Below are 14,334 nucleotides of genomic sequence, written 5' to 3'. Positions count from 1 at the left end.
TCTGTCACAACTCTCCTCTTTCTACACCCTCCTTGCATAATTTTGCCTTTCTTAATTTCTTTTAAAATTGTTTGATTTTAGGTGACACTTTTGTGAGCTAGGTCAACTTATCAAACAAGAACGCGAACCCCCCCCCTCCCCCATCGAATAATCATCCTCCCCCTGTCTCTCACTGTCCAAAATAAATGGAAAACCTGATTCTATCTCCACTTTATTTACAACTACAGCCAAATCAGAACAGTTTATGGTTTCATACTAAAACACCCCCTGGATTAAGCGACTTACTTTTAATAAGCGCCCCTTCCATCAGCCACAACTTGAGATAATTCGTGCCTGGGTGCTTATTCGAGGTAATGCATGTAAAGTTATTAAATATGGTGAAGGAAAGACCTCCGTGTACCAGTAATTGCTGATTGGGATGAAGCTATAAAATATATGTAGTATTTCTGTAACAGTTTCTGGTCTTTCTGCTTTACTTTCAACCTAAAAGGATATGTACGGAAATGCCGGAAGAACTTCATTAATTAAAGCACTATTTGAGAAGAAATGAGTTAGTTCTCAAACATAGAACAATGGTGATCAAAGAAGAGCTATTTATACGTATTCACGTTTGCTTACATGTCGACCAGCACAAATGGATCGAACAAATCAATAATGTTTTCCATGTATCCCTTTTCTACAAATTTCTCGTCGCTCTAATGACTTTTTCAATGAAGCTAAGAGGACACAAACGATTCTCTTACTTATACTTATAGTTAGCACTAAATATAGTAAATGTGTTTAAAATTAGAGCCTTGCCTGAGCCTATTTTGGAATTGGCAAATGTGAAGGGATGGGCGGGGAGGAGATGAATGAAGATTAATACAGAGCAGGAAATTACGGAAAAGAAGGGACTGGCAGTACTGATATTAGACTTTGTACTCATATGTGTAACAGTTGTATTCCATTTGTTTGGTTTCATTCCTTTAATACCCAGTGTTGACAAACGTGTAATTTCTCACAACATCTTAATTTAGAGCCTCTTCTAGCAAGAAGGGGCACAAATTTGTTTTAAGACAGAAAATTGGGAAAGTTGTAAAGCACAACAAAGCCTGCCACGATATGATTTTTTCATAACTGTCAATAAACTTTAATACCAAGAACATAGCTGGTCAGCAAATGCTGAAAATTAATGATTTAAAGTCGTAGAACATAATTTTCATATCCTGTCTGTAACGCTTACGTCAACTGAAATTCAATCAAATCGAGACTTTGCTTTAGGCATTTTGTTAACGAGTTCTTGCGACTTTTGTTGATAACAATGTGTTACAATGATGAAATTAAGAGATCCTCGCAGCTAAGAACACTACTGAAATGAGTAGTTGTAAATTGGACCTGAAAAAAATTCAGGCCCGTACGGGATTTGAACCCATGACCTCTGCGATACCGGTGCAGCGCTTTACCAATTGAGCTAACAAGCCAACTGGGAGCTGGTCAATGAATTGGGTACAAATAAACATCCAAGTGAATGATGATTTTAGATATATGAAAATTCATATATTTGCACTGCGGTGGAGAGATGAAATTAAAAGATCCTCACAGCTAAGAACACTACTGAAACGAATAGTTGTAAATTGGACCTGAAAAAAATTCAGGCCCGTACGGGACTTGAACCTAACAACAACTACTCGTTTCAGTAGTGTTCTTAGCTGCGAGGATCTCTTAATTTCATCTCTCCACCGCAGTGCAAATATATGAATTTTCATATATCTAAAATCATCATTCACTCGGATGTTTATTTGTACCCAATTCATTGACCAGCTCCCAGTTGGCTTGTTAGCTCAATTGGTAAAGCGCTGCATCGGTATCGCAGAGGTCATGGGTTCAAATCCCGTACGGGCCTGAATTTTTTTCAGGTCCAATTTACAACTACTCGTTTCAGTAGTGTTCTTAGCTGCGAGGATCGCTGAATTTCATCTCTCCACCTCAGTGCAAAGAGATGAATTTTCAAATGTGTTACAAATCGAGATAAGCAACCATTTTCCAGTAGAAGTTTGAAGTCATATAATCTCCTCGCGCGAGGTGATTTTAGCGAGATATGACGCAATCCTTGACCAACCAGAGTGCAAGCATCTCTATAGTCACCGGAGCAATTATAACTATCAGTCATTATTATCATAATTAGTATTACTATAATTGTTATTGTTACAAATTCTCTTGTTACTTAATTTTCCTCCTAACGTCCTAGTTCCAAAATATATCTCATGTCTCTACATCCTCCTTAGAGTTTGATGCCAATCTTAACTTCCTTTCACATTATATGATTTTAGGCGGCACTCCTGTGAGCGAGGACAACAAGGAATTGAATCAGTTACACTCTGCTGAAAGAGACAGTAACGTCACTGAGATGAAATTGACGCTGCCTCGCGGATTTTCTGTTGACTCCAGGAACGCAACAGGCAGAACGCCGCTAATGAATGCTGCTTTGAATGGCAACGTTCAAGTGGTGAAAAGTGTAATTAAAAGGGGAGCAGACCCGTCTCTGATGGACAACAGAGGATGGAACACGTTACATTGTGCCGCAAAGGGCGGAGACACTGATATTATATCTCTAATCCATACTCACCTGCCCAACATTGAGTCAAAAACAGGCGAGGGTCACACGCCACTAATGGTGGCGGCTTTCACTGGCAAATTACATGCAGTGAAATGGTTTCTTGAGAAGGGGGCAATTGTAGCCTGTGAAAGCAACATAGGATGGAAGATGTTACATTGTGCCACACACGGCGGAGACACTGATATTATATCTCTAATCCATACTCACCTGCCCAACATTGAGACAAAAACAGGCGCGGGCAACACGCCACTAATGGTGGCGGCTTTGTGTGGCAAATTACATGCAGTGAAATGGTTTCTTGAGAAGGGGGCAACTGTAGCCTGTGAATGCAACAGAGGATGGAACACGTTACATTGTGCCGCAAAGGGCGGAGACACTGATATTATATCTCTAATCCATACTCACCTGCCCAACATTGAGACAAAAACAGGCGAGGGTCACACGCCACTAATGGTGGCGGCTTTCACTGGCAAATTACATGCAGTGAAATGGTTTCTTGAGAAGGGGGCAACTGTAGCCTGTGAATGCAACAGAGGATGGAACACGTTACATTGTGCCGCAAAGGGCGGAGACACTGATATTATATCTCTAATCCATACTCACCTGCCCAACATTGAGACAAAAACAGGCGAGGGTCACACGCCACTAATGGTGGCGGCTTTCACTGGCAAATTACATGCAGTGAAATGGTTTCTTGAGAAGGGGGCAACTGTAGCCTGTGAATGCAACAGAGGATGGAACACGTTACATTGTGCCGCAAAGGGCGGAGACACTGATATTATATCTCTAATCCATACTCACCTGCCCAACATTGAGTCAAAAACAGGCGAGGGTCACACGCCACTAATGGTGGCGGCTTTGTGTGGCAAATTACATGCGGTGAAATGGTTTCTTGAGAAGGGGGCAACTGTAGCCTGTGAATGCAACAGAGGATGGAACACGTTACATTGTGCCGCAAAGGGCGGAGACACTGATATTATATCTCTAATCCATACTCACCTGCCCAACATTGAGACAAAAACAGGCGAGGGTCACACGCCACTAATGGTGGCGGCTTTCACTGGCAAATTACATGCTGTGAAATGGTTTCTTGAGAAGGAGGCAACTGTAGCCTGTGAATGCAACAGAGGATGGAACACGTTACATTATGCGGCAGAGAGCGGAGACACTGATATTATATCTCTAATCCATACTCACCTGCTCAACATTGAGTCAAAAACAGGCGAGGGTGACACGCCACTAATGGTGGCGGCTTTGGCTGGCAAATTACATGCAGTGAAATGGTTTCTTGAGAAGGGGGCAATTGTAGCCTGTGAAAGTAACAAAGGATGGAACACGTTACATTGTGCCGCAAAGGGCGGAGACACTGATATTATATCTCTAATCCATACTCACCTGCCCAACATTGAGTCAAAAACAGGCGAGGGTGACACGCCACTAATGGTGGCGGCTTTGTGTGGCAAATTACATGCAGTGAATTGGTTTCTTGAGAAGGGGGCAACTGTAACTTCTGTTAAGAGTAATGGATGGAATATATTACATTTTGCCGCAAAGGGCAGTGACCCTGATACCATTGATCTTATCCTTACTCACCTGCCGGACATTGAGTCAAAAACAGCTGATGGTAAAACACCTCTTATCATCGCTGTTCTTCATGGTAAGCTGCTGGGTGTAAAGTGTCTTCTTGAGAGGGGAGCCAATCCTTCGGCTAAAGATAATGATGGACAGGACTCTTTACATCATGCATCATCATTGGACTCGGATATCTTTGACTTACTGCTGAGTCACGTGCCTTGAAGTGAGTCAACAATGGGCAATGATTAACTCAGGTTGATGAAGTAAGCTTTACAGCTTATTTTATGTTTGCTTAACTCTTCAGTGTCAAAATGTAACTCACTGCTTTGTTAGTTCAGTCAACTTCAAAGCCATTCTTTTTACCAAGTGATCTATTGCTGCAAATTGATGTTTTTTAACAGGCTGTGTGTTATTTGATATCTTATCGACATGGCCTACTTACAATCTCTACAAGTTGTGAGCTGAGTAACAGTTTCGTTACTGAATAGCTTATGTCGTTAAAGTTGCACTGGAGCCTGGGCTTCCTGTGGCGTATTGGCTGGGCGTAATGATTTAGTTCTATTACGCTAGTTTATTTCAACACTGTGTGCATACAAGCATTTTTCTCAGAATTTGGTTATCCAGCTTTTCAAAGCTTTCATGAAATCAAAGTTATACATAAAGTTACCTGAAAACAAAAGTCAGTGGCATGTGGACAGGCTCTGTCAGAGCATAGCCATAAGCTTAAAAGATATGAATGATCCGAATGAATCCTATGTTGCGGTGTTATTACTGGGCTGCATAAGACGATGTACCAAGATATACAGCCTCTTAGTGCAGCATGTTCTTGTTCAAATGTCGTAGAAATCTTCATTTCTCTTCCTAAAATACTCATTGGTTTTGTCTCTTAGATTGCAGATTGCGTGGTGTTGTCAATATTTGATGTTCTTGTGTGGCTTGTACTATACAGGAAAAACTGTCAGTGTTGGAGATTTTTGAAAATGAACACACTCTGATCACAGCCTGAAGTATATGTCTGTACAATATTGCCGGTGATTTTATTTCTACGTAGTTAAACGTTTTTAAAATTGATATGATGTTATGTATATTTCACAACTACGAGGTTGTTTTTTTTTTACTAGAAGGCATTAATTTCGAAGACAGAAGTAAAGATTTCTGCAATGTTACCGGCCTCTTTATTTTTTCCTTATTTTAAGACGTTTTGAAATTAATATGACTATGTATATTTTTCACAAGTAAATGAGTGTTCTTTTACCATATAACATTTTTTTATTAAAAAACACGTAATTGCAATATTATAGCTGTGAAGTTTTATGCAAAAGTTGGAAATATGAACGTTGAACAGGTTTATGTCCCAAGCTAAGAGTGCGTTTTGATAACATTTGTACCGAGCTAAAGTCGAGGTTTTAAATACTATTTTATATAATAGTAAATAGCTTTTACATTTCACGCGATGTACAGAATATCTCATTTTTCGAGGAAATTTGTTAATAGAATACATGAAGAAATTTCTGCATTCTGATTGGTTGCAGTACAGTTTTCAGGCAACACCAATGCAGAAGAGAGCTAATGCAGTGCAGAACATCGTTAATTCAGTGAAAAAACGATAACGAACTTTTTAATCGCTTAAAAAAGAAAGGCACGTCGAAAAATTTCCCCTTTTACTAAACACATTGATTTGACCTAACGCACAATGACGTTTGCAAGGTTTGGATGAACCATTTTGAACGTGTTTTAACCCTCTTGGTTTCTGCGTTATCAGGTGAAGCTATATCGAAAATTAGATCATTTATAAATGAATTAGAAGTGACATGATTTTTCTTAAGCAATTTGAAATGAGTAAGCACTCGTAATTTTTAAAACGACTTCAAATTGCAACTCCAATCGTAACAAATTTTTAGTTAACCTTTGTAAGCGAGGTTATAACATTAGTCAATAAATTTTTATATCACCGAACGAAAGAAAGTGTTGTTTGTCAATGGGAACGACTTTGACATTTCTAGCGTCTGGGAAAGTAGTAAAAAAATCCCTGTTTGGATAAAATATGGAGAAAGGGGAAAGGTGAAGGGAGCAAAATTTATATATCGTCTATGGGGAAGGGGGCCTCTTTTTTTTAGGGGGGAATTTTTCGTTTTTTAGCGGGAGGGGAGGTTGGATCAGTTTTCGCTATAAAGTGGTTAATGCATCTAATAAAGTGTATTTTAAGTGAAACCAAGCTGAGCAGAGCCATCTACTTGAGTGAGTTGTTACACTTTTAGCGAACTCTTTGTACGTCGACGATCAACTGGCTGTTGTCGCGAGGCTTCTTTGGAAGTTGAAACTGACGCTTTCGTGGCCGCTGTCGATGTGGAGGAATGACCAAAGTTGCCTGAGATGTAGGCGGTGGCTCAACGGTATGCTAGACTAGAATATAAAAAGGATTTTTGCTTTTTTCTTTTATTTCTAAGAGGTCTAACTGATATTTAGGTTGTGTGTTCAATACATATTCATTACATCAATGTAATTATACGACGGAGGTAAGGATTGATTTAATCTAGAGCAAGAAAAATTCAATTAAATGAAATTTACATGTCACTGACAAGCTCCTAAGAACATTAAAAGCTTCAGTGGCAAAATAAAATTTTCTAAACTGCATCTATTATTTAGTCTATGTGGTGAAACAAATATTGCGCGGACGAGCGCTGGGTATTTCCACGTAAATTGTTTGGCCACCAACGCGTTTTTATTTAAAGCAGAGAAAATATGGAAAGAGAGAGGAATCCTTGAAATGAGAGTAGAATATAGATAAGGGAAAAAGTGGCAGGGGGAAGGGGCTTACAAACCCGCCTCGATGTTTCATGGAATGCTGAAGGCAACGCTTCGGCTCTTAAATAAAAGGCACTATAGCTTGTATGTTGAAGTTCAGCGGAAATGTCTCCTAGCCTCTTCCATCAGAAATAAGACCACCAGTTGTACTTCCCCAAAGCCTTTGTTGCATTACTGGAATTACCTGCTAAAGCAACAGCCACCGCTTCAGTCGCCGCCATAGCTGCACCAACTGTAGCGGATACAGCTACAGATGCTGCAGCAGTTTCATAATCCATTCCAGTCACACCAGCCTGAGAAACGATTACCTTCTCGGCCAGAGCCGTAGCTACAGACTTAAAGTACAGCCATGACACTACACCAATAACATACAATAATGCAGTTTTTAGAACATCATCAGCAGTTTATCGGCCACAAAATGACTTGCCAGCAAATGCTGGACCAGTAATAGCAAAACAGAGAACAAGAAAGCCAACTGAACATATACCAACACGCTGAAGTAAAATAAGAACCTTACAATTATCTACATTACACATATTGTAGATGCCAACGAATAAGGCAACAACGGACAAGGCAATAATTAATAACATAGACAAGCCCCAAGTTGGATTAAACGTGATACCTATAGCCGCAAACGCTAATCACGCGTATTTCAAACTTTACTAGAACAAACTTGACACATTGTTGAATACGGTAAAAGACGAATGTGACCAAACCAAAGACGAAAACATGAAACCCAGAGCTAGATATGTAACGGTAATTTTCACAAACTTGACAACTAACCCAAATAAATTACGCGCAACCAATATATATACGATATGCAAATAAATATAACAAGTACAAAACTGGTAACTGACAAAGGACACTAATAGAAGACGAGAAAATAAACACCTAACACGAAACTATGAAATACCAACACTAACAAAAAATAATAGTACAAATTCTTGCGCCTACATTCCGGCCCCTTAAATACGAAGATCTAAATCCAAGTATTTACCAGCAAAACACTAAAAGGCGCAAACTTTACAGAGCTAATTGAACTTAGACGATTTTTACTTAATGTTCAGACGCCTAACAGAGTCAACAAAGTACTATAAAGTGTCAATTTAAATCTTTCTCCTCAAAGAAAAGTCACGCAATCTTGGTAATCATACGATTAAGGAAAGTCAATGAATTTTTCCTTCCACTTGTTCAATTGATTCCAGAAGACATAGTTTACTGATAGGGCGCTCCAAAGTTGATGTCTTGGTTTTAACCTTGACACGGCGGACAAATCCATATTTGTCAGGAAAAACCTCTGTAATCCGACCAATTGCCCACGCATTCCTTGGCAAAGTTTCGTCAACCACGATAACAGTGTCCCCCACGGCAAAGTTTTTCTTTGGTCGAAACCATTTCTGACGTGATTGCAACAGAGGGAGATATTCTCTCTTCCAGCGACCCCAGAAAACATCAGCCAAATATTGTACTTGCCGCCATCTTCTCCTGGAGTATGTGTCGCTCTTTAAAAACAAGCCTGGAGGAAGAGGTGTCTCGCTGCGAAGTAGGAGAAGGTGGTTCGGTGATAGTGGTTCCAAATCCTTTGGATCGTCAGAAACTGTGGTCAGAGGTCTTCCATTGATAATGCTCTCACATTCACACAACAAGGTCTGAAGACTCTCATCATCGAGACTTTGTTCTTTAACCAGGGCACCCAGAACCTTGCGTGTAGATCTAATTAGCCTCTCCCAGACACCACCATGATGCGAGGCTCCGGGTGGGTTAAAAACCCATTTGATGCTTTTCTGCAGAAGGGCGTCATGAATTTTAGCTTGATTCCAGCTGTCAATCATGACACGAAGCTCCCTTTCACCTCCTACGAAATTTGAACCATTGTCGGAGCGAATTTCTTTAACTTGACCTCTACGAGCGATAAAACGTCTGAGTGCGTGAATAAAAGAGTCAGTGTCCAGTGAGTGACACACCTCCAGATGAACAGCTCGCAGTGCCAAACAAGTGAAGATTGCACCATAACGTTTGACCATGCTCCTCTTTTGACGAACAAGAAAGGGACCAAAATAATCTATCCCCACGCACGTGAAGGGGGCTTGATCTGGTGTAACTCGAGGCCGAGGCAGATTTGCCATCTTTTGTTCTCCAACGGGACCTTGTCGTCGTTTGCAATCAAAGCAGGATGAAAGCACACTTCTAACGGTAGAGTTGGCACGAATCAACCAGAAACGTTCGCGCAACAGAGCCAGGACATATTCTCTACCAGAATGGCCGCTTTTCTGGTGAAAGTGGTTCACAAGCAGACGAGCTAGATGAGAATCTTTAGGAATGATAATCTGATGCTTAGAGTCGTCTGATAGGGTAGCCCTGCTAAGGCGCCCGCCAACACGAAGAAGACCATCGGTCAAGATCGGATCTAATCTCGCAAGTGCACTTGACCCCTTGACGCATTTACCTCCCTTAACGGCTTCTAATTCTTCTGCAAAGGTGAGATTCTGCTCGAACTTGATAATCTCTTTTCCGGCTTCTTCCAGCTCTGCGTTTGTCACCAATTTCGCTCCAGATGCGTCAGCAGTATCCAAACAATTCTCCTTTGACACTTTTCTCCTCATCACAAATCTTCTCTGGCAGCGAAGACACAGCGCGATAAACTTCAACAATTTGAACCATGAAGAAAACCGTTGGATGATAGAAACGATACTCGAATCTTTACTCGCGTGAACAACAAAAGATTTCGGCTCTCGTTTCACCTCTGGGTCACCTTCTTCCAGTTCTACCCTGCACAGAGGGGACATTTCCCATTCAGATCTCTGTTTCTGCAGAAACGCCGGCCCCTTTATCTGGGAAAGTTTCGGTAGACCATTTAGCCACACACGCCAACGAGATAGGTAGTCGCTGGGAATCTCATCATCCCAACTCAAACTCTTTCTGCACAGATTCTGAAGGAGCAGTTTTGCCGGAAGGATGAAAGGCGCTGCCATACCGAGAGGATCGTAAACTGAACTCACCACGGAAAGGATACCACGCCTGGTACAAGGTTTCTCCTTAAAGTTCACTTTGAAACCAAATGTATCTGTCTCGACAAACCAGGATACACCTAGGGCTCTCTCTGCAGGAAGCACGTCGTTATCAAGATCCAGATCTTTAACACCCTTCGCTCTAGCTTCTACAGGAATGGATTCCAAGACTTCGCGGTCATTGCTGATCCATTTAGTCAAATTGAAACCTCCCCTCAGCATTAGCCGACGAAGTTCTTCCACATGTTTTATTGCAACAGCCGCTGAAGGTAAGGACTTCAGGCAGTCGTCAACGTAGAAATTCTTCAAGACGGTACGAACCACGTTAGGGGAAAACTCGTGCCTATGATCTTCGGCATTCCGTCGCATGGCGAAGTTAGCACAACTGGGAGACGAAACTGCACCGAACAGATGTACGGTCATCCGATACTCTTCTAATTTCTTAGAGAAGTCGCCACGGGGCCACCAAAGGAACCGTAGGAGGTCTCTATGTACTTCTGGGACACGCACCTGATGGAACATAGATTGAACGTCACCCATGACTGCGACTGGCTCCTGACGGAAACGGATCAGCACGCCAACCAGATTATTGGTTAAGTCAGGACCTTGAAACAGCTCATCATTCAGGGAAGTTCCTTGAGAATGGGCTGAGCAATCGAAAACGACACGTATTTTATCCGGTTTCTTATGATGATAAACGCCGTGGTGCGGGATAAACCACACCTTACCATCTGATCTCTCCAGGACATTCAGGGGAACCTTTTCTGCAAAACCGTCACCGATCACCTTCTCAAGACAAGCAACATAGTCCTCGCGAAACTTCACATCTTTAGAGAATTTACGTTTAAGATAGAGTGCACGGCGTTCTGCTTGACTCCGGTTTGCTGGCATCTGCAAGTTGAGGTCCCTTAACGGTAGAGAAACCTGATAATGACCGTCTTCACACTGCATAACTGAATCCTCTACAATGTTCATGAACTTTAAGTCATCCCTTGACATGCTTAAACCATCGGAAAGAGTGGCATCTGCAAAATCAGCACATGCTATACACATAGGATGAGTCTCCTTACAGTTAACGAAGAAACTAGAAGATGGGACAAACTTTTGCTTTCTTCCAGTTGGGCCATTGATAACCCAGCCAAGATCAACTCTAGTTGCATATGGACCCCCATCAGAGGCAGGGACAACTTCTCTCGGTTGTAGGGCTTCAGGTACGTTTGCACCAATTAATAGATCCACCTCGGAATTCAATTCTGCTAGGTATACATAGCCTTGAAGGTGCGGCCATCTCTCCACATCCTCCTGTTTCGGGATCTCGTCTTTCACTACAGGCATAGAAGGTCGGGAAAGAACTTCTGGCAAGGAAATGACAACGTTCTCGTCTAGATCAGTCACTTCCAGGTTCGTAACAACAAGACTGTCTACATCGTTGCAGCTATCCATGGTGGTTAGCTTGAGTCTAATTTCCTTGCCGCTGACACTCAGACGTTTCATCAGGCTAGCCGAGCAAAAGGTGGTGTTAGATCCATTATCCAGCAACGCATAAGTCTCCACGGACCGAGGACTTCCTTTGACTTTGACCTTCACAGCAACAATGGGCAATGCAGTCACGGAACCCTCCATTGTGGTTAGGCCACAAAAGTGATCAGCTCTGTTCTTCTCAGTACTGGACTGGTTGTTCTCGCTCTGAGGTCCATCCTTACCACGGTCGGACGCAACAATAGCTTCTGGTGCACCTACATGCATTACAGTAGCGTGTCTCTTATTACAGTGAATACAGGGCTTCCTTTTGTGACAACTTCTAGACTGATGGCCTCCACCTAAGCACGAAAAGCATAGCCTCTGCTTCATGACAAACTCCTGACGATCTGTAGGAGGTACTTTGGCGAAACTGGAACATTCGGTGAGATTGTGATCTGCATTACAAAACAGACAGTTCTTCTTAGAAGAATGAACTGCACTCAACACATCAGCAGATGAATTGAGAGCAGATTTCGTCTCGGAAATCGTGACGAGGCTTAGCTGTTTTCCACCGGGTCTCTCAGACTTCGATCTCGAACCCCTATCCTTGCTGTTCTTCTTCTCCTTTTCCAAACAAGGAAGCTTGCCAAAAACTGGATTGGACAAGGTGCGAGCTTTCTGTTCAACGAAGAGTGAAATATCATCAATGCAGACATCTCTCGCTTCCGAGTTGAGGATCCGATCAGCGTTGTCCCGCCAACTGGCTTGCAACTTCGGGGGAAGCCTCTCAATAATCTTCCGCATGCTATCCGGACTTTCGAACTTGCTGGAATGGCCGATAGCCTTAAGAGTGTTTGTACAGCTAGAGAGCAAAACGGCAAAGCCTTCTAGGGCGTCTGCATCTTCAGCTTTGATGACTGGACCATTAGTGACTTTATCCACATATGCCATAGCGATTTTGTGCTTCTGTCCAAATTTGCTCTCTAAGAGTTTCTTTGCCTTTACGTACCCATCTTCGGCTTTCATGTAGAGGCAACTTTGTACCAACTCTTGAGCTCTACCAGCTGTGTGCTGTTCGAGGTAATAGAGTCTCCCAGCGTAATCTAGTTCTCTAGTTTCGACTACGGTCTCGAACGCGCGAATGAAAGCACAGTAATGTAAAGGGTCTCCACTGAACACAGGTACACGTCTCCTGGGCAACAAGTTCCTTCGCTGCTGTTTCACGAACTCTTCCATTACTCGGTTCTGCTGGACGAGAATGCCATAGGCCTGGTCGCTCAGACCTGAGTTGCCAGAGCTTGAACTTGAATCACTCACAGCACCCTTATGATCTTTAACCGGGTTACTTGACTTCACAGACAATTTCTCTTTCTTATCGGCAGGTACAAATGACTCACGTTTTGAACCACCAGTCCTTGACTTTTCAGTGATGGAGGATACGACTGAAACGGGACAACGAGGATTCCTAGAGGCCACGTTGCTAGGCGCAAAATTACCCGCTTCAGCTTGAGCGTAAGCTTCTTCTCTAGCCACCGCTTTAGCGTACTCAGTTTTGAGGTTTAATTCATCTTTCTTCAACTGCAGGTCGTACTCTTGCCTCTTGAGGCGTAGCTCCGATTCCTGAAGCGAATGGCGGTGTTTCAAAGCGTGTGCCTCCGCTCGAAGTTCCGCGATGCGAGCTGCCTCTTTGGCTCTTGCAGCAGATATGGAGCTCGTTTTAGAAAAGTGACTCGTTCTCGATCCACACATGGATGGTCTAGACTTGCTACGAACCTCGGACCCAATTTGAGAAGCGCTGTCGTCAGGCGTTATCAGGTTATCTTGAAGCCTGGCTTCCGTGACACGTAACCAATCATTGACCGTACGGCAGAAAAAATCTAAACTGCTTTCAATGTCGGCGAAATAGAGGTCTGATTCTTGTCTCTGACTTTCCTCAACCAGAGCTACATTATACGCGTCATGAGCCTCGGTAAATCTTCGAAATAGCGACGTGATTTCCGACAGCTTTATTTTCACCGTCTCCAAATTATTTACATCCGTTAAAAGACTATCGATCTCTCGACGCTTGGACGTTAACGAAGACAACACTCCTCCTCTCCGCTTTCTGAGTTCACGGATGCGTTCAAGAGAGATTCCTTCTTGATCCAAAGAGGTATTCGGTTTACGAGCACGTGAACCGTTTTCGGCAGGTTGGCCGTTCTTCCCGGCCGAATAAGACAGGTAGACATCAGAACCGTTGCGAGACATCGTCATAAACTTCCAATAAACCAGATTCGTCTTTTACAAAATATAGCCGCAAACGCTAATCACGCGTATTTCAAACTTTACTAGAACAAACTTGACACATTGTTGAATACGGTAAAAGACGAATGTGACCAAACCAAAGACGAAAACATGAAACCCAGAGCTAGATATGTAACGGTAATTTTCACAAACTTGACAACTAACCCAAATAAATTACGCGCAACCAATATATATACGATATGCAAATAAATATAACAAGTACAAAACTGGTAACTGACAAAGGACACTAATGGAAGACGAGAAAATAAACACCTAACACGAAACTATGAAATACCAACACTAACAAAAAATAATAGTACAAATTCTTGCGCCTACAATACCAATTGCAACCCAGTACAAAAGGTGCAACAACAAGTTTATGCTCATCATTAGAGAAAATCTAGAGCAAATTAAATAAGATAATGTGTTCCATGGCTTTAAGTTTTGAAACTTGAACAGCGGTGAAATAACACCGCGAAAAAGTCCAAAACTATGACCACAAAAACTGCATAAAAGTCTAAAGGACTTACCTGTGACTAAATATGCACTACATGTCAGCAGCACGGCGCAAATAAGTGCAGCCTCAGTCACTAACAGGGAATAACA

The 14,334-nt window shown here is 42.3% G+C and overlaps 2 protein-coding genes across 2 annotated transcripts in view; one reads left to right on the top strand and one right to left on the bottom strand.

Annotated features, from left to right (window-relative positions):
• Nucleotides 1-6,127, top strand: part of LOC113666593 (uncharacterized) — a 30,207-nt gene extending 24,080 nt beyond the window's left edge. Inside the window, exons 13-14 of the mRNA XM_089180518.1 lie at nucleotides 2,310-4,425; nucleotides 5,062-6,127. Of these exons, the coding sequence (XP_089036644.1) occupies nucleotides 2,310-4,393 (2,084 nt within the window). The 3' untranslated portion in view covers nucleotides 4,394-4,425; nucleotides 5,062-6,127. The remainder of the gene's footprint in view (nucleotides 1-2,309; nucleotides 4,426-5,061) is intronic.
• A 974-nt stretch (nucleotides 6,128-7,101) lies between these two features.
• LOC149052244 (uncharacterized) lies at nucleotides 7,102-14,066 on the bottom strand. The gene is made up of 2 exons (XM_089180513.1): nucleotides 8,196-14,066; nucleotides 7,102-7,331 (listed from the first exon to the last, which is right to left on the bottom strand). Exons 1-2 carry the CDS (start codon nucleotides 13,696-13,698, stop codon nucleotides 7,102-7,104), a joined length of 5,733 nt encoding a protein of 1,910 aa, XP_089036639.1. The 5' UTR covers nucleotides 13,699-14,066.
• Between the last annotated feature and the right edge of the window lie 268 nt (nucleotides 14,067-14,334).

This window comes from Pocillopora damicornis, chromosome 1 (genome assembly GCF_964200805.1).
Source record: "Pocillopora damicornis chromosome 1, jaPocDami1.2, whole genome shotgun sequence".
Taxonomy (NCBI): Eukaryota; Metazoa; Cnidaria; class Anthozoa; order Scleractinia; family Pocilloporidae; genus Pocillopora; species Pocillopora damicornis.
The sequence above is the reverse complement of the archived record's forward strand: the minus strand, read 5'-3'. Positions and strand labels throughout refer to the sequence as shown.